General features: G+C 46.3%; 1 protein-coding gene across 1 annotated transcript in view; it reads left to right on the top strand.

The window, feature by feature from the left end:
• Window positions 1–12,272: 12,272 nt before the first annotated feature.
• The window catches only part of LOC109863975 (transmembrane and TPR repeat-containing protein 1-like), a 126,572-nt gene continuing 119,164 nt past the window's right edge, over window positions 12,273–19,680 (top strand). Inside the window, exon 1 of the mRNA XM_020444707.1 lies at window positions 12,273–14,881. Coding sequence (XP_020300296.1) covers window positions 14,553–14,881 — 329 coding nt within the window. The 5' untranslated portion in view covers window positions 12,273–14,552. The remainder of the gene's footprint in view (window positions 14,882–19,680) is intronic.

Here is a 19,680-nt window from a genome sequence, read left to right as displayed (position 1 = left end):
TTTATTTTTTATTTTTTTTTATTTTTATTTTGCGGAATTCCATCCGTTCCGGCCGTAACCTTCGCAGGGACGAACATCTGCGTTTAATTACAATTGCGCCGGTCGCGCGTGTTTTTACAGAGATGGTTCGCCTTTTGCGAGAATTAATAAATTACAGACCCGCGTCACTGACGCGCTCGGCATTTTCAACGCGCGCGCGGATTAATTCCGAATAATGTCCCGCAAACTGCGCGACAGTAGGTACGCGATCGAAAATAAAATGCCACCGTCGACGCGCCGCACAAAAAAAAAAACCGGGCATGTGTGCTCTCCATCTCTACTCCCTTACGCATCGGTCCGAAATTTTTATGGGGTGTACAGCGAGTTTTATGGGCCGTGCATCGTGAATCACTGATACCCCGACCGAGAATGTCCGAGAGATTCCCCTCGTTGCGCCTCGCCGGGAGAAACGAGCGAGCCGTTAACCTGATAGTGCCTTTAAATGCCGTCGTCACGTACGTCGGTTCAAAGCAGCTAACGAATTCTCGGCAGAAATTCGTTGCACGTGAACGGAAATACGCGCAGCAGCTGCGGCGGGAAGCGATCGCGCATTCTTTCGAATAGATCCGCTTCCGCGTGGCTGTCACCGAAACGGAAGAGCACGACGGCTATGTACATGTTTGCCGCTCGTCGTATTTTTGAAACATATATTAACCGTTTTCGCGATAATGCGAGATTTGAACTCATTCGGAAAGAGTAAGAGAAAGAGAGAGAGAGAGAGAGAAAGAGAGACTATATTTGTGTGACACGAGCGGTAAACGTTCGTCAAAATTTTACGTACATAGCTACTTCTTTTACTGTTACGTTTTACTTTATTGTTTTCTATTAACTATTGCAAAATTACACATAAATCTGATACGCGCGATTTTAAATATTTATTGGTCTACGTGTCGCGCCGGTTTGGGTTTATTATCTTATTATATCGCGGCCGATAATTGGAACAACACAAATCGAAGCAGGGTAAACGATATCTATCGAAAGCCGTAGCCGTGGTTCAATAAGTGCATTTAATCGCGCGATCTAGCGACAGTGCGACCGTATAATATAATTGCTGAGCGATTTGCTTAATCGAAGCACCGAAAGGGCAGGCTGAGCGCGGTATGTATGTACATATGTGATTTCGGAGAGGTAACACCGTCGAGAGGCAGGATGCCACGTCTAGAACAGTTCGAGATTAATGGCCGACCAAATGCGCGTGGCCTGTGTGTGTATGCGTGTTGCCGCACTTTGTGCGTCGTCCAAACGCCTATATTGCTTCCTCGCCGCTTTTACGTAGATAAATGCGAACGATATGTGGAAGACTCGCAGGCTCCCAGCGCGGGATGAGCCCGTGTTTCTCGCGCGCGACGGGTCGTAGTAAATGAACGCGGGGGAAGGAACCGGAAATGGTAATTTCGTCCCTTCGCGTGATGAAAATACACGCGTTACGAAAATTGAGTTTGACCGTTTTGTCTTCATGTTTGTTAGTTCGCACGTCTCGGGAAAGATGGCTCGACATTTACGTGTTACGAGGGGATCTAAATGTGCGCGGTTCGCTCTCCCGAGCGATTCTCCCCCTCTCTTTCTCACACACTTTCTCTCTCTCTTTTCTCTTTTTCTCTCGTTTCCAAACAGAAAAGTGCTCGATGTCTATCGAAGGCAATATTGGCCCGTCACGTCGGTAAATCTATTACGTGATGCATCCACGGCTCGGCGCGGAAGTAAGTTAGCGAAACTGGGGCATCAGATAAAGCGGAAGATCGTCGAGAAGCTTAGGCGCGCCGCGGAGAAACGTTGATACCCGTTATCGTCGTTCTTCGTTATTTTATATCGGGTCCCGACCGCGGCGAGCCGATATAACCTACCTTTCTCGCACAACGCATAAAACCCGATCGCTTTATCAAAGTCCAACAATAGCGCACTTTGCGACGAAATGTTTTTCTTCCTTTCAAGTTCAGCCAAAGATTGCGGATCTTTGAGACGAATTTCGTAGAGCGTGACGCGCGTAAAACGCAGAGATCACGATGTTTCATGCATGCGGGTCATATTATTATTCCTCACGACGTGTTTTCGTGTCTCACCTTTGACAGTTCCACCACGGCGAGAGAAACTATATTTTTGCGCCTTTCGATCCACCTTCTCTCGCTTTCCTCGTGCATTTCATTTTACATCGAGATCGTTCGCGTAGCGACACGGTCGCCAGAGAGAGAGAAAGAGAGAGAGAGAAAGAGAGAGAGAGAGAGAAAGAGAGAAAGAGAGAAAGAGAGAGAGAGAGAGAGAGAGAGAGAGAGAGAGAGAGANAGAGAGAGAGAGAGAGAGAGAGAGAGAGAGAGAGAGAGAGAGAGAGACCGAGGAAGCGCGCTATTAAAAATTCAATAAAGGACGCTCGTAAGAAAACGTAATGAGTGTCGTCTCTCGGTGTCCGCTTTATTTATTTACCGTCGGCGCATCCTCGCTTGCTTGTATTCATGCACCGGTCTCGAGAGGAACTGCCTATCGTTCTCTTCTCCGGGCGATAAAACGGATGTGAAAAGGGAGACACCGGAAAGAGTTTTCCTGCGTTTCCGACGCATTTTCCGCCGAGGTGGCGGGAACTCGCGGGCGCGCGTAAAACACGCGTGCGCGCGCGCGCGCACGGTAACAACGTTAGCGGAATTACCGTCGGTTTCGCGGTCGCGCCCGCGCGGGACCAATTTTGCGTGACGCTAATTGTCGACAGTCGGCGGACACGCGAGAGGGGACATCCTCCTCTCCTCCCGTATATTTAGTTACCCCGGCGAATCAATGAGACAAATTTCCAGAGTAAATACGGCGCCCGGCGCGCGGCGCGCGTTGCATTAAATCAAAATGCATTATTCAAAGCGTATTATTCGCGCTCTAACTGCGAACGTGATAAAACGCGAATTCGCTTGTTGATAAAACAACGCGCGCGGCTACACGCACATAGAACGCCACACCACCACGTTATAGAATCATTCCGCTACGTTCTGTTTTCCTTTACTTGCTGTTTGTCCGGTAGCCGTTGTTAATATAACGTTGTCGTTAGCGCCCGCGCGACGTATGTGCGATTATTACAACCGTAACGATCGCTATCAACTATTGCCGCGGCGTATTCCGCGGCGGAATTACGAGACACGTAAATGTTTCGTATCATTAGAAAGCGGAATTAGCATGCCGGCGCAGTTCTCGAACTCCAACGGCAAATGCGATTTAACTTTTCAAAAGGGGAAAGGTATTATTAAGCTTTTGCACGACAATAGCGGGTGTTTGCCGCGCTGTGTAATGAAACCGTAACGAGGCTTGTGTTTTGCTTTTTAAATAAATGGTCGACGATTGTTTAGGTTTTGTTCCGTGAAAATATGATACGCTTAAAATGTAATCGATTAAAACACAAATTAGACTGGAGATGGTTGAATTTCTAACTTAATTTTGTGTGTGTGTGTGTGTGCGTGTGTGTGTACAACATAAAATCTTATCAGTAACTATTCAAACGTGATTCGCGTAAAATGGTCGTAAACTTTTACTGCAAGTACGACTGCAGACAGGTCGAAGTCGCAGGACGACGCGCGATCAAAATTCCACCGTTAACCGTCGTAAGAAACGCAGCCGATTCTTTTCGTATTACAAGCGGCACTTTGCGAAGTTCATTCTGCGCACCGTCGAGCATTCTGGAAGTTCCCAGATCTTCCAGGACAATTTGGTAAAGGGCGATAAAGTCTGCAGCACCGTAAAAGCTTATTCCCCCGTTCATCACGGGGTGCGAGGATACCTCGCAAACTTCTTCCGGAGATTCGTCTCAAGGACGAACCGCCGACAAGGAATTGTCGGCGTGTGTTCTCTCAAACGAGCACAAAACGCGGATAAAGGGCATCTCCATTCCTCGAATGCTTGAACGATGGCAAAGAAAGAGAAAGAGAGAGAGAGAGGGGGGATTTAAGAAAGAGTTTGCGGAATGTGAGGAAAAGACGCAGGATCGAGTAGCGATATTGCAGCGAAATTTTCGACGTTTGGCACGTAACTGCGTACTTTATAGAAAAAGCTTTCTACTTTACTGGCTGCTGTACACGTCCGTGCAGCCGCCCCGGCGGGTCTCTCGCGCAGCTTTATTGCACATTCCGGCACTTTCCTCTTCAGTTCGACGCGCGTCTCTGCAACCACGCGGGGGTGGTTCGCGCCCCTCACGGCCGGGTGCACGGATAAGGGGGTTCGCGTCGAAGGCAGGCGTTCACCATCCGCAGCACTTATCCAAGTTTTCAAGGATAGCGAACATTCGGTAATTGCAAAAGTTTTGCGCCTTAAATTTCGGCTCATTCGACTTTACTTTCCCGTTCTATGTTGTCGCAACCCTTAATTCTTCGCGGGGCTCAAGATTTCGGTCGGCGCGCTGAATTATACGCGAATCCTTGCGCGGAGGATATACGAGTCGACGTATTATTGTTATATTACTGAGAGATGACTTCCGCGCGGCGCCTTTCTTCACGCTGGATTGGACGAGCAGCCGTATTCCCGATCCGTCGTTACTTCCACTTTTATTCCGTCGGTATTACCGCGCCGTAGTTACGTCTCCGCATCGATGAGAAATTTTCCGACCTTGACGGCGCTACTTTGTGACGACGACTTCTCCGCTAAAGCCGCTCAAGAAGTTTGCGTCGCGGATTCTTTCCTCTCCCGAACGTTCATATTTCCCGCTCTTCTTCTTTATTTTACGATCGAGTATTTACGCGAAAGATAAAGCAAGCGATAAAGTTATATCGCTGACGTCACGAGAGCTTCGTCAATGATGGATTTTTTTACGAAGCCGTACGTGCGTTACAGTTACAGTTGACGCAAATAAGTCGTAAAATTAAATGTCTAATGTAGCGCGCGAGAAATACGATAATGGACGTCTTATATATATTATTCCTGTATTAGAAGATAAATAATTTCCATTTCCGTTTGTGCGTTTCCCCAAGGCGCTTCGCTCCGCTGAATATTCAGAATTGAATATTGTATTCGATTCCGTCATCTCGATTAAGTATCTTCTTTCAGCAACACACATCGGAACTCCCATAAGAGTTTCCGTCAGATTACTGTCCCTATTTTTTCTATTTACAGATAGATCGTTTTAGTTACTTTTCTCTTCTGTTAATTTTGTTGATGTCATAAGACAGACGAGAAGATGGATCGGCGAGTTATGGAAGTTTGTCTCTTGGTGGTTTTTGAAGGTCGAAATGTTATCATCATGTCACGCCAGTAATAACGAGCGAATCGGACTTTTTGCGATCGGAAATCCGACGTGGAAATGTTTCGTTCGTTTTCTGTCACGTTCTCTCTCTCTCTCTCTCTCTCTCTCTCTCTCTTTCTCTCTCTTTTTCGTTCGGAAACGAAAGTTCGCTGCTGGAAAACTAAGAGAGGTACAGGGATTGACCGCTTCCGGGACATATCCTTACTTAGGATAGAAAAGTCAGTCGACTGCGTCGACAAATCGCACATCAGCTGCGAAAGAGAAAAACCGAGACGGGAATGTGATCAAAAACGAATCTACAAAGTATTACTTCGTGACTGCGGCGAGCTTCGCATGACGTATACGAATTTTTGCCAGATTTGAAAGTGACATTTCCTTGTTCCTGACAGTTACACATCTCGTAACAAAACCTTCTCTCCCACATTTCGTTGTTCGCCTTATTCTCTCTCTCTACGAGGGATAAATTATTAGAAGAAAGCTTCGAAGCCCTAAAAAAGAAGTTGCTCTCTCGCAAGAGAATCCAGCTAAAAGGAATAAAAGAGGTGTTGGAGTTATAAATACGAAGTCGCAGAAAATTGGAAAAGTTTCGACTTTGGGCGCGTTACATCGACGGTTTCTCGCGCGAAACCATCGTTGATATGTCGGGCGACCAATCGTTAGAACCGATAACTGAGCAACCTTATCGTCGGAAGAAAAATTCTCATCGCGGTTATCGCGGTGTCCCAGCTCCCATTACTTCCACGCGGCTGCGAAAAGCCGTACGTTTACTACTTACGGCCGATTGCTGATATAATCGTGCAATTTGTCTCATTTTCGTACATATTTCACGGAGTTTTAAATTTTTAATTTTTTTAAATTAAATGTAACATTTAGACGCGCGCGTCAGTATTTGTTGTATTCGACACGGTGTTCGCCTATCGCGAAAATTCTTTGGCAAATAGTATTTTACATACCGTAAATCGCGCGTCGTGCAAAACAGGAAAACAATACAATTTTGTAAGCTCTTTTTTTTTCTATTACCTTGAAGAAAATTGCGTTTCACAAAATAGGTGACAGCAAACTAAATTGCGATCGCAGATAACTAATGAAAAGGTCCGACTTGGAGACAAGCACGACGGGGATGTGCATCGAATTACGTTGTCCCACGTTACACTGGCCGTCCTCATTTCGCCGCTTGATTTATCGTCGTGTTACTTTAAGCGGCGCTTTAAAATATTACATGTCGATCTCGTAGTTTTGTGTCGGCCATTTGTATCCGGACCCGTTTTCCGCGTTTAAATAATATAAAACGAGCAAAATGTTTCGATCGGAATCAAAAATATGGCGGATGCGAAACGCATCCTGTAACCGGTTTTGCAATCCGTGCTTGGTTCCATTCTGATCGAACCTTTATGAAATGTTGATGCGGTTGTCGTAAAATCCCACAATTGAAAACGGACGTTGTCGGCAGCAGTGGCTCGCCCTTTCACCGCGTCTATCGTCAACTGGCACTTTTGCCGATTTTTCATAAAAGTGTATTCGAATCGAAGTGTATTCGCGATCGCGCGGATGAATTCTCGTACAGATCAATAATAAATTAACGATCGAGCTGGCTTTGATCAGCACTAGTCGTCTGATCGGCTGACGTCCGATTTTGTTAAAAACTTTCGCAAGAAACATTAACGAGCTTTTTTGTAATTTATTTACTACTGCCACGTACGGATTCTGCGCTTTCGAGTTTTTATCAACGGCGAGCAATGGCTTATATTAAATGTCGCGCATTCCTCTCAAAAAAATTTCAAACCAAACTCGGTTGGATAATATAATTCGATCAATACGTCGCGGGGCTCGTATATAATCCGGCTGGTTATGCGTATCTCCTTGAGAGATCCTCCGTCGCGAGAAACTCTAGTTCTCGCTATTGAGTATTCCCTATGACCAGTCCTTCCGAATCTTGTTGAGTCGCTAAGCTACCGATCGGAGATAGTGAACGTAGCTCGCGCGGCGCCAAGTCGATCACAAGAAGACCGTGAATTTATTACGAATGCGGCGATATCCTTGTTTGGTCAGCTCTCGAGAAACCGAAATTACCGGAGTGCTCCGTTAGCAAGCGCGTAAGCCACCTCGTAAGTCCACGCGCCACCAAAAGCCGTCCGAACGCGATCGGTGCTTCACGCCGATCCGTTTACCAATGCGATTATATTGATCGAGCGACGACCGGGGGCCCGTGTTCGAATACGAGAGCGCAAAAATCTCCGCGCGCGGAGATCTACGCTTCAACACGCTCGATTCGAAAACGAAAATGCGATCTAGCAAGACTTACCGAGCGCGACCGACTTAACGTGCGCGTTATTCGAACATGCTCGCGAAAAGTGGAACGCGTTTTTTCGATTTTTCAGGTAATCTCGTGTAACTTCCTTCCGATATCTTTCTCTCGGAATCAAGCCGGAATAAGCTCGTAATTAAAATCGTACTCGCGTAGTTCTCGCGTGTATTTCTTCGCCAACCTGGACGGAAGCACGTTCTGCGAGAATTCCAGCTGACGCGGAAAGATCTCACTTCTCATTACATCCACCTGGCCTTCTTTCTCCTGTCGATCTCCTGTCCGCCCTTCGTGTTCGGTAAATCGCGGCGCGGCGCGAATTGTCCTTCTGATCGATAAAGTTGAAAGCACAGACATGAACATTTGGAAAAAAAAAAAAAAGTGAATATTACGATCGCAATAATTTGTGATGTAAAATAAAGTCACGCGCGTGCAATAAAGCGAATTAAGCAAGAAAGTGTTTCCCGGAGTTCAAAAGGCGAGAGAGTCGGAAGTTTCCGCAATATTTTCTCTCCAAAGCATATAATCACTATAAGCTCGCAGCGCGCGATACCTCGAAACATTAGGTAATATTTCTACGTACAATGTGCAAGGAGTTCTCTTCTCTCTTCGTTCTCTTCCTCCCTTGTCACTCTATACTCCTGGAGAGGGGAGCCCGAAACTCTACGCTCGAAATCATTCCAAGTTTCCCGTGTAGTACCGTGAAGGGTGTCGGGTGGCGGGCAAGATCCCGATTACGTTCTACCTTGCTCGGCTCTCGTCGGCGAGATTCCTCCGACAGTTGTAGCCTCGGGAACGTCTACGCCCTTCTCTCGTAAGCTCGCGACCCCGCCTACTTTGGTTGGAAACGCGGGGGAGCGAAAAAGGGAAGAAAGAGAGAGATAGATATACAGAGATAGAGAAAGAGAGCCGCGTTCCGGAAGAGCGCGAAATTTTGTTCCAGATTTTGGCTGTTCTCTCTTGTCCAGAATCTCACAATGCACACGCGGGCGCGGGAGCGAGACGTCGCCGGAAATTGCGGACGCTGTCTTTCGTCGCGGGAATAGCGACTGTCGGACACCGGTCGCCAGTACGAAATCCAAACGAGTTACGCGGTGAATTCGACAGCTCGGTCCCGCCGCACACGCACGCACACGTGACGCGCTACGTGTAAGTTTGTCGCGTACGTGCTCGCGCTACGCGAGCTCTCTCTTTCTCTCTCTCTCTCTCCTTCTCTATGCCGCGTGTACCCGTTGCTCGAGTGCATTAATTAAATACATTCCTCCCTCGACGCTCCGCACGTGTCACTATCTTCTGTCCGATCCGACCGAGGTCCGCCACCTTTGATTGTCCGCGCAGTTTCTATTGTGACCGGCGAAACTGTCTCTCTGACGCGCGAAATCCAGGAGGTGTTTAGATGAAACCGCGCCGTCCGAATTCATTAGTGGCGTTAACAGCTTTCGCAGCAGTCGCGGTCCCGCCGGGGGACTGTACGAGTGACCGGTCGCTAGCGATTTTCGTGTCGAGATTTCGGACGCGATGCCATTTCGCGACCGAACGTGTCCGCGGAAGGGTTACGCGAGCTTCGAGATATCGATGCGCTCAGTTGGATTTCCGTGCGGGGCTCTCGCTTTTGCGCTCGCGTGTTTTGCGTTACGTACGAATTATAGGCATTATTTCTCGCGTCGGCTCGCGTTTAAGATTTCCTCGTCGATCGATACGGCACGTAATATATATACATATATATACACATATATATACATATATATATATATATAAAAGTACATATGTCGAGTAGGTAGTATCCAGTATGTGATTTCTCGCGGAAACATTCCGCTCTTGAGTCGCAGATAGCATCTCGCGCCGAGAGTCGAAATATTTCACGAGATGAAGATAACCGAAAAGCGATTTCACGATTCGCCGATAAAATAGACAAGAACCAGGTCGTGCGGCGCGATAACAAGACGCGAGGAACAATGAATACTTTACGCGGGAAATTTAAATGAGATACCGGCGGACGATCGGACTGTGTCTGAGTTGTTTTCGTCGGAACTACCGCGCGAGAATACGAAAGGCGCCTGTGTTGGCCGTACCTATTGGCTGATGTTTACGTCTCTGACGGGAGGAAAAAAGAAAGAACCCCCCCAGAATGTGTGAGAGAAAGAAAGGCGCCAAGCAATTGGTCGATACACGCCAAGGCGTTTAATAAATAAAAAGCGCACGTGGAAAGCAAAAGGTGAATACACGGTCGTGTCTTGGGAATCGATCGTGAATCTTTTTTTCTCTACAGTAAACTCGTAAAAAAAAAACAAACATTCTCACGTACAATCGAAAAAAATGACAAGTTTTACATCGTTGGAGAATCATGGATTAACACGTTTTGGTTTTATCTACATTTTAAACGAACTTGTTGTCGGTGTAGTGTTTTTTTTTTCTCCCTTTTCTTGCCTTGTAGTCTGCGAAGGCAGTTGTGTGGACAATTCCTTCGTAGCGCTCGCCCTTACAACAGCACCGACACCTTTTCACGGTCGTTAGCAGACCTTGCTCTCGTGGGGCGTCGCCGTCGTTGGTTAGGTGCATTATTAAATACGGTCAGGCGACGGCAAGCGTTAATCGGACGGGTATAACGAAGTAGGCAGCGAGCGAGCGAACGAAAAGCCGCTGAATATTCAGGCGCAACGAGCGTCTGAACACTATATTTCAGTGCCGTCTACAGACGTTTGTTCCGCAACTATAAGTTTCCAGTTAGAAACTTCCGCGGCAGCAGCATAAAACCAATTTATACTTCAACGCAAAGTCCACAAAGAAACGGTTTGAGCGCACCTTTCTCGCGCGCTTTAGCGAAATCTCGTCGCGAAGAGGTTATATCGATTTTTTTAAAGCATTCTCCGATGTTAGGTCGTCGTACGTGTGTGTGTGTGTGCGCGCGCGCACGAGATTTGCGAAAGATTGGCGTCGCACTCTCAGTCAAAATGCCATTGAAAGTACACGAGGCTTAAGATCATTTACGTAAAACGTGAGATACGCAATATGTCGTGCGTTTATAGACAAATTTGAACCGAGGAAAAATAAAGAGTGCAAAATAAATTATCGCAAATAAAATGGCAGTTCGTTTTTCGCGGCGGCAAAAAAAGTCACAAAGAAGCTTCGTGCGGGAAGCAGTTCCCACGACGCTTTGAGCGCGGCAAGCCAGTAAACCTGACACGTAAGTGGCGTTTTTCGTTCTATAGGGTCGTAATTAAAAATTCTTGTGTAGTTTGAAAATGGATTCATACGGAAGTTCTCAGCGTTGCTGGCGCGGTCCAAAGTTACCCGCTCGCTCGCGAATCGTGCCACTGACGGCTACTCTCGCCACCATCCAACTAAATGATCATTAATTGCGCGCGCTCCTGGTGTATTATGCGAATTACTCGAGCGACAGTCATGTCGCTAATATTAAGTTTCCCGTTGGAAGAATGCCGGCATCTCTCGCTCAATTATAACTTTCCTTGGAGAAACTTGCTTATTACTGGCGACGAAAAATCCTGATCTATCTTTGCCGTTGGTATCTTTAATAGTTTAAAAATAATTTTTTTTCTACTTATCTCAATCTTACTTAATCTTATATATAAAAAAAAAAACACAACCGGGGAAAATTGCTTCTGTACCAAAAAGTAACTTTGTTTTACGAAATTTCATTGAAACTTTTGTTTTACGAAATTTCATTGAAACGGTGTCTTGTCATAAGTTTTGCGAATTGTAAAAAATATAATTGTAATATATCTCTTCAAAATACGTATGCATTATTGTAAACTTCGTTTTCTTACAATTACACAGCATAAATTATTACGTTAATTGTTCTATTTCTGATAATTATTTCAGGCAATAATTAAAATTGAATTCTAATTATGTCTTGATGTAATTTCAATTTGATGTATGCTCGAACGCTTCGACGGAACGGTGTAACCAAATTCAATCATACAACGCAGCATCACTTCGCCACTACGGGCTCGTTATCGTATCATCATCGTCGGTAACGAGCTCGTATCGTCATTACGTTCACTGATTCGCGCGCCACGATCCGTTATATTGTTAGATTCAAGATATCCAGAGGGAAATGTAGATAATAAATAATTGGAACCGAATATCATCTTTGGCTCGTAAGAGCCAATTCGAGTGCTATTAACTAATGCATAACGTAGCGTTTAATTTATACAAAAAACCCGCCTTTAATAATTAAAGGCATAAATCGAGTGAACTCTGAGTACCGCAAAGAACGGAGCAATTAACTTAAGTATTGCATTTTATTAATAGACTTAATTATTTTTTAAGAGAATTGTTACCAATCATTTAACAAACATATTTCCCCTCTCTCTCTCTCTCTCTCTCTCTCTCTTTCTCTCTTGCATATTTTAAATCAGTTTAATTAACAGCTACTAATTTCCGCATCGCAAAAGCTCTTGATAAGCAACATTTATCCAACAGTTTGAACTCCGACCACTTCATCTTGCTGCATCCTCGAGATGATGTTTTGGCAGGTAAACCATAGGTAAACAACGTGACGTCAGTGAAATCCAAGGTTGCGCAGGTGCCGACGCATGGGAAAGAAGAAGAAAGGGTAGGCGCAACGACGAGGATGCAGCAGGCAGGAGGGAAACTCGCCGGGGGTGGCTCATGCGCGGGCGCGGCTTTGCGGGTCAGAGTGCGTCGGCTATATAACCGGGCGGATGCCGTCGTCCCTTAGTCTCGCGCTTATCGTCGTCGCGACGACCCGCTCGAGCTCGACGTCGCTCTCGCGATCTGTGACGTTCCGATGACGATGCGCGCTGCGTACCGATCTGCGCATTCTGTCGATCGGCAGAGTGCCTGATAGATAGCGACATAACGACGATAGATCGTCATCGGGAGGTGACTGCGTATTTATTCCGTCGTATAATCGCGTTGTTGTCACTTCCGATAATCAGTGAAATAACGATTTCGCTTTTTCAATTGTATTTTAAGCGTCTCTAAAACCAAATGTGGTATTTCCGATACCGCAAATTACATAAATGATAGAGAAATACTAAAAAGAGAACACACAATAAAATCTATGATTTAAATAAAACACTTGGATAAAATTAACGATCAAGCGTATCCATCACGTATCTTCAGTTAGAAATCGTTCGTAGTTTTTTATCGCGCGAAGTTTATTTCTTCTCCAAAAGTTACCGAGTGTGATCCTCTCGACGTGGATGACCGAGGTGAACGTTGAGGGAACGTTTACTGGCTGCCACTTGAGCGCAGAAAACGCCCGATTTTTCACTCAAGTGTCATCTCGTCGCGGAGGCGGAGCAGCACGTATCGCGCCAGTGAGATCGCCGGAAGTTCAATCCTGAAGATCCCAAGTCGAGGAAAAAATTATCGCGACACTAGTCTCGAGATTGAATTCGACGGCGCGAGAGGCAAAGCCAGAAGACGGGGAAAAAGAAGAAGAGAAGAAGAAGCAGCGGCCAAGTGGCGGTGGCGACGGGGAAGGAGGTAGAAAAGCGGTAGGCAGAGCTGTTCGTTCGGGGGTGAGACTGCTGCCACGAAGGATTTCAAGTCGTGCCCCCGAGATACGAGCCGCTTGTATAGATCTATATGCACAGCAAAATTGTGGCGACGGAGGTGACCCGAGCTAACGAATATCTGGGTCATAGAGCCGTCCTTTCGCCGCAGTCTGCTCTCCATAATTCCGCGGGATTTTCTTGATGCAGCAAAAAAAGTCGAGATCCATCTTCGAGGAACTTCGCGCTCTTAAGACGAAGGACTCGCCAATCTGGGACGGTAGAAATAATCGCAAGGTCGTTTCTTCATTATCTTTCATCGAGCAATTTCTCACCGTGTACTTGCGCGACGATTTTTTTTTTTTTGTGAACAGTATAATTTATGTGTTTTATATAATAATACACATACGTAACACAATAAGATCAGTAATCGCAACAATCGGAATACAAGGCGCAACGTAAAATCCAAAATACACTAGGTATACGACGTTCCCGTATTTTACATTGCGGGGAAATTTGTCAGAGTAGACAGATATATTGAGTATGCGAAATATATACACGATTCGTCGCGAAGCAAGCCGCAACCTGCAAAGCGGTCGCGTTAATGTCACTTATAAACGACAAGTGAGACTCGCAAGTATATCGCCGGTTTGATCCTCCGGGACGAATACGTAACGATCCCCGCGGATCAGTGATTTGCGGACGAAGAGACAGGTCGATCCGACACCGACCGGTAACGAGCTGTTACGTCGTTACGCGGTTACGTAAAAACTACCACCTCCCCCCGAGTGAATTCCCACGGGGACAATTCACAGAGGAGAGTCCACGCGAGAACCATTACTCGCCTCTTGAGAAGCGGGTGGCGTGTGCGCGCGCGGAAACGCGCCGTTTCTTCTCTTCGTCGAGAGTGAGAGAGAGAGAGAGAGAGAGCACCGAATCCAAGGTCGGTTGGCGCCAGGTAAATAATGAGTTCCCGCAGTCATTTATCAAGCTCATCGCAAAACGGACAAACGTTCGGGGTATCATCGTCGACCTGAATGGAAGAATCCAACGCGAGGTACCAACCGCGACACATCGCGTTGTCGTTTAGCCGCGCGCGCGGATACCGCGTTTCTCTTCACTCGACCGGTGCTTCCTCGAAAAATAGCTTCGCGACTTGCCTATATAACTCGCGGGACTATTCACTAACTTTTCCACCGTACTCTTATGAAATATACTGCGCGCCGTGAAATATTGCGATTCAAAGTGGAGCTTAGCAGCGACCCGTAAACTGCTGAAAGGCAACGCAGTGCGCTTGATCGTGAACTCTTTTTCCCCCGAGCGCTCGCTTATAGAAATGCGACAGTCAGCTGATTTCGATCGCCAGCGGTGCAGTTACATCGCGCGAAACGATCAATCGCGCAAAAGGTAACGGGTGCTCCAGAGAAGTGACTTCGCGACTTCATGATAGTGATTGAGTTTCGGGCTCGCGAACGAACGAACGTGAGAGCTTATATTCCGCGCGTACCGAGCGGTGCCGGGCAACATGAAGCGTCAACGCGTTTACAACAACGGCTCCACCTATTGCTATCACTCGGTTAAGAAGAACGTGCGCAACGGATACAATGAGGTCGAGACGAACGATCCACCCGGATGGTGCATCTACGCGTTGGTCGCGGTCGTCGCGATCGGCTGTTACTTTAACGCGCTCGATTGCGACTTCGTGCACGACGACATACCGGCGGTGGTGCGGAACAGAGACGTGATCGGCGAGGCGTCGTGGAGTAGCGTGCTCAACGACGATTTCTGGGGCACGCCGATGGAGAGCATCAACAGTCACAAGAGTTATCGACCTTTCACCACTTTGACGTTTCGGTAAGCTGACATTATTCTCGCGCTTTACAAAACCGTATGTGTTGTTATTGTTATTATTGTTGTTATTATTATTATTGTTATGTCATATGAAAATTAGAGAGAGACGAGTGACCCAATTAATCGCCACTCGAAAGTCGGCGCGACAGGAAATCAAATTACTGTCACGTGAAATTACACGCGCGACAGGTCGAGCATGTATTTCACATGAGACGGTCCAGACAGACGTCCGGCTGTCATTTCGTACATTATTTAGCGCGCGTTCTTTTATATATATACGCGTATAGTCGGTCTTTCTCTCTTTCTTTCTTTCTCTCTCTCTCTTTCTCTTCTTTTCTTTCGCAAACATTCGTCGAATCGGTCCCGAAGGACAATCCGTTAAACAGAAAAGTGAATACGCTTTTGGTGCACGGGTCGTATACGTCGGGATGAAATAAGACGGGCAAAAACCCCGTCTCGAGAAACGTGTCTGGCGTTGCCTGACGTTCCGAACACATGGCACGACCACGTAGCTCGCAGCGCCGGCATCCGCGCCGTTCTTACCGTGTAGACGTAGTAGATTCTGTGTATACGTACTACGTGTACATATGTACCACCGTATGTACACACGTCTGTACATACATGGTACGTATATACACACGTAACCCATGCAGTCGGAGATGCGCCTTATGGTCGTACCACCAAGAACGGATCGGCAAGAACCGTTCTCTGACCACGACGGACGCGACCGAGCATACGAGATAGTGTGCGCAGCGGCGTGTCGTGTAAAGCACACGAAACTTCCATCTTCCCTCTGTACGTACCTTGGCCCCTGCCTGTACTCTCTCCACCCTCTCCGATTTGATGCATGGATACCAGTTTGCCACTCCACGTGCAATACTGCATATTGGCTGGTATTGGACGATCCATCACGTCGCAAGACACCGGTACATCGCTCATCCACCTTTAACGCTCCAGATGCTGTTGCCAACTTCGACGAGGTGTGCGGCCGCGGATACGCGAGGGCGGGGCACAGGGGGATCGAGAAAAGGTGCAGCCTTGGGTGTTGGGCGAGAGGAGAAAGAAGGAAGAGAGAGGGAGAGAGAGAGAGAGAGCGAGAACGGCGCTAAACACGCCTCCGCACGTTTCGCGCGTTATCGGAAGTGGAACGCATCCATAATCCGTTTACCGGACACGAGAACGCCGGCGTCGCGAACCGCATTCGTCTCGTCGTCGGCAAAAGACGAGGCTTTAACGATCCGGATCGCCAGTGACGCGCGCGACTGCCTTTGTATCACGCGGCCCTACATCCCATCCTTCATTGTTGCCACCACTCTCGAACCGCGAGCGGTTTATGCACGCGCGAAAATGCACCGCTTACGCTGACACACGGCTGAAAGGATAAGCGAAGATTTATGCGTCAGCCGTTTAAGGCGACACTTGTCTCGCCACACATATTGGACGCTTGATGCATCGCGCTTTCGATCACTTAACGCGCCCCGTATGTATCTCTTATTTAGTTATCAATTTTAGCTGTTTTATCGCGTTTTCATGAAATTGAAAATTAAAAGAAAAAGATTTACACTCGCGACTTTCTTTATCCGTTGAGAACTTACGTTTATATTTTAGATGAGTAATTTGTTTTTCTGGACAATCGCGCATTAGTCTTTGATATATGAAATTTAAAGGGTTTTGAACATTTAAAAAAAAAAGAGAAAAAGAGAGAAAGTTCATGTGTGTTTTATTTCCTATCCTTCTTAAGGTGAGTCTCTTTTTAACAGCCTCGGTCTCTTTATTGCCGCGAAACTCTGACGGTAGTATGCCGCTTTGAGGATTCGAGTTCTCGGATGAAAACGTGCCGTCGACCTCAAAAGTCCAGAGTGCATTCGTGCCAGTTGACCCGACACCTTCTACACACTCGGACCGCTCTAAAGTTTCCGAGAGATTCCCGAGCGTTTCCTCGAAGAAGCAGAAATCGCGCTCGCGTATATATATATATATATATACTATTTATTATATATACATATATATATTTATATATAATACACTTTTATGCGGTGGTCGATATTATCGCAGAGCATGCATCGAGGCTGTACCGTCTATTCGCGGAATGACAAGCCGGACAATCCTGCACTCAACATACGCGGCGTATCATTTCGTTGATCGTATCGCGGTTGATAGTTCTTTTCCCCTGTATTTAAACTACCAATTTTGTTGTTTTTCACGCGACTTTTCTTGACGCGACGAGTGCTAATTGAGATGATATCGGCGTGTCTTATCGGCAACGGAATGAGTGTTTGGCAAGCAGTTATCCACGGTTATATTTGCAGTCCTGCAGAATCGCGTGGACTCGTATTTGATAAGAAAAATGGGATTTCATGCGGGTTGTACGTATTTCAACTACTTCGTTTCGCCCGGAAATAATTTACGGGTGCGGTCGAGCGTGAGTCTTTGCCCCGGCGTCGAATGAATAACGCAGAAAGCTCGCCGGGCGATTCGTTTCCACGTTTTCGAGAGAGAGAGAGAGAGAGAGAGAGAGAGAAAGCAAGAGAAAAAGAAAGAGAGAGAAAGAAGGAGAGAGAGGGAGAGAGAGAGAGCGAACTTCACGGGTTGGCGACCATGTTAGATTATAACGTCGGCAAATAGAAACGGACTGCGGAGCACGCTCCAGATAGTCCGATAAAAGAGAAAAGCTTGGATGAAATCAAACGACGCGTAATCTTATTACTGCGACCGAGAGGACATGTAAGTGTCCAATACTGTAGCGCTCGAGATTGCGGCATAGTTTGCAGCAAGTCGCAAGCAAAAATGCCCGGTATTATTTCCGAGACGCGGTTAGGTGAAATTTGTAAAACATGCGGGCTGTTCTGTTTTGTTTTTTTTTTTGTCGATTTCGAGGTTTATGAATGAAAATATATTACTTGCCGTAAAAGAGTGATGTGTCTTCAAATACACGCGGTAATAGCGCGAGAGCGATTATTTGAAGTTCGGCAAACATTAAATTTACACTTTCAATTAACACCGCGCACTCGTTCGCGCGATATCACGTTATTTACGTCAATTTAATTAAGAGAAATCTTCCCGTCCGCTCTCTCTCGGCATGCTGTGGAATATTCGCCGCTCTATTACGTTCTTCTATTACGGCGGATTTGCCGACGCACTCAGTGTACTTTGATAATACACATTATACACACTCACACGCTTCCGCTCACCGAACCCTTTGTGTCCGTACAATGACGATCGATATAATCGCGTTCGCTTCAACTTGGAACTTGTATCGTTTCTGTGAAGATTTTTCTTTGTCTCGTCTCACTCGGTTAGAAAAGTACCCGGGCGTTTCGCGTCGAGTAAAAATTGCGGATCTCCGGTGATTTTTCCGCGATATCGGGCGACTTCAAAAGGCGTTATTTAACTTTGGTTCTGTCGATCTTTCCGTAACATTAAAACGTGATTTACGAAGCTTGCTATATTACTGTTGGAGATGCTTTCAGCCGATTAGATTTGACATTTCTTTACATTTGAGCTCGTTTATGTTTGTTATGTACATCGTTAGTAGAGCGAGAATAACGATCCAACCGTCCCGACCGATGATTTATCCATCTTTGTTAACGATTTAGTTGTAATAAACGCGACGCCTTTTACCGGTTTTGAGCGGCGGTTAGCATTTTACCGGCACTGCCGGTTAAATCGCGATCAGCGACTAAAGCCGCCATCCGGGTGATTTATGAGTCGGTCGACGGTGGCGATGGGTCGAGCTTTGCGCTTGATCTCCTCCTCCTCCTCGGTCACTACCGCGACGGAATAATTATTATTAAATTACTTGACCGAACGCACGTGGTGGAATCTCGTCCCGCGGCGCCGCCGACACGCATGAATGATTGCGTTGCAAGCTCTAATTTAGACGTGTGATATAGCTTTGTGTTGCGCGCCACGTACACCTACCGCCACTTGATCGCGACTCGCTATCCATGATGTTTCATTCAGTTCTCGCGAGTAGGTAATTCTCATTATTGTAATGTAAATGCGGCAATTTATCGCTATCGCAGTTGATTGTTGACTTGTCAACAATGAAGAAGATTCTCTCACGTAGTTTTGCAACAGATTGTATGCGCAAAGATAAATATTTACAAAAAAACCGAAGTTTGATTATTCAAATTTTTTTATTTTTGCACGAATATGTGCAAATTTGATAAATTGCGCACTCGAATAAGTGTGTAAATATAGAAGAGATTTGAGCCACAGAAAAGTTAAAAATTTTTATTATTACAGCGCATATATAAATGCCACGCTGTTATAAAATCTGTACTTTGTTGTAAACAGACAAATCGCAATTTTTCTTGAACAGCTTGACATCTTATCGTGCTAGCATAATATTGCAATCCAAATAGCTACTGGTACAATGTCGCATTTTATGTATTCGGTATACGAACAACGGAAGAAAATCACGTGGATATGAATACACGTATGCCGGTTTGAGAATTGATGCACTCGTTCCGACGATACGCGGTCGTATTTCGGTGCAAGTTCGAGGAAGAGACATAGCATTCGAGCGAGTCGCGCTTCCACTTCAAAAGTGGGCATTTCAACATTCAAGCGCATCGCGTTTTCTTCTGGTGTGTTTTTCGCCGTTCATGACGGATGGAAGTTCTTCCCATTTTATTTGAGTTATTCAGCTGGGACAGTTTCATGAGTGAACTCACTTCTCTCTCTCTCTCTCTCTCTCTCTCTCTCTCTCTCTCTCTTTCTCTCTCTCTCTCTCTTTCTTTCTCTCTCACTCACTTTCTTCGGTTCGAAGTGCATTCGGAGACACGACCTTCGACTTG

This window comes from Pseudomyrmex gracilis, unplaced genomic scaffold (assembly GCF_002006095.1).
Source record: "Pseudomyrmex gracilis isolate BER0280 unplaced genomic scaffold, ASM200609v1 scaffold_15, whole genome shotgun sequence".
Lineage (NCBI taxonomy): Eukaryota > Metazoa > Arthropoda > Insecta > Hymenoptera > Formicidae > Pseudomyrmex > Pseudomyrmex gracilis.
The sequence above is the reverse complement of the archived record's forward strand: the minus strand, read 5'-3'. Positions and strand labels throughout refer to the sequence as shown.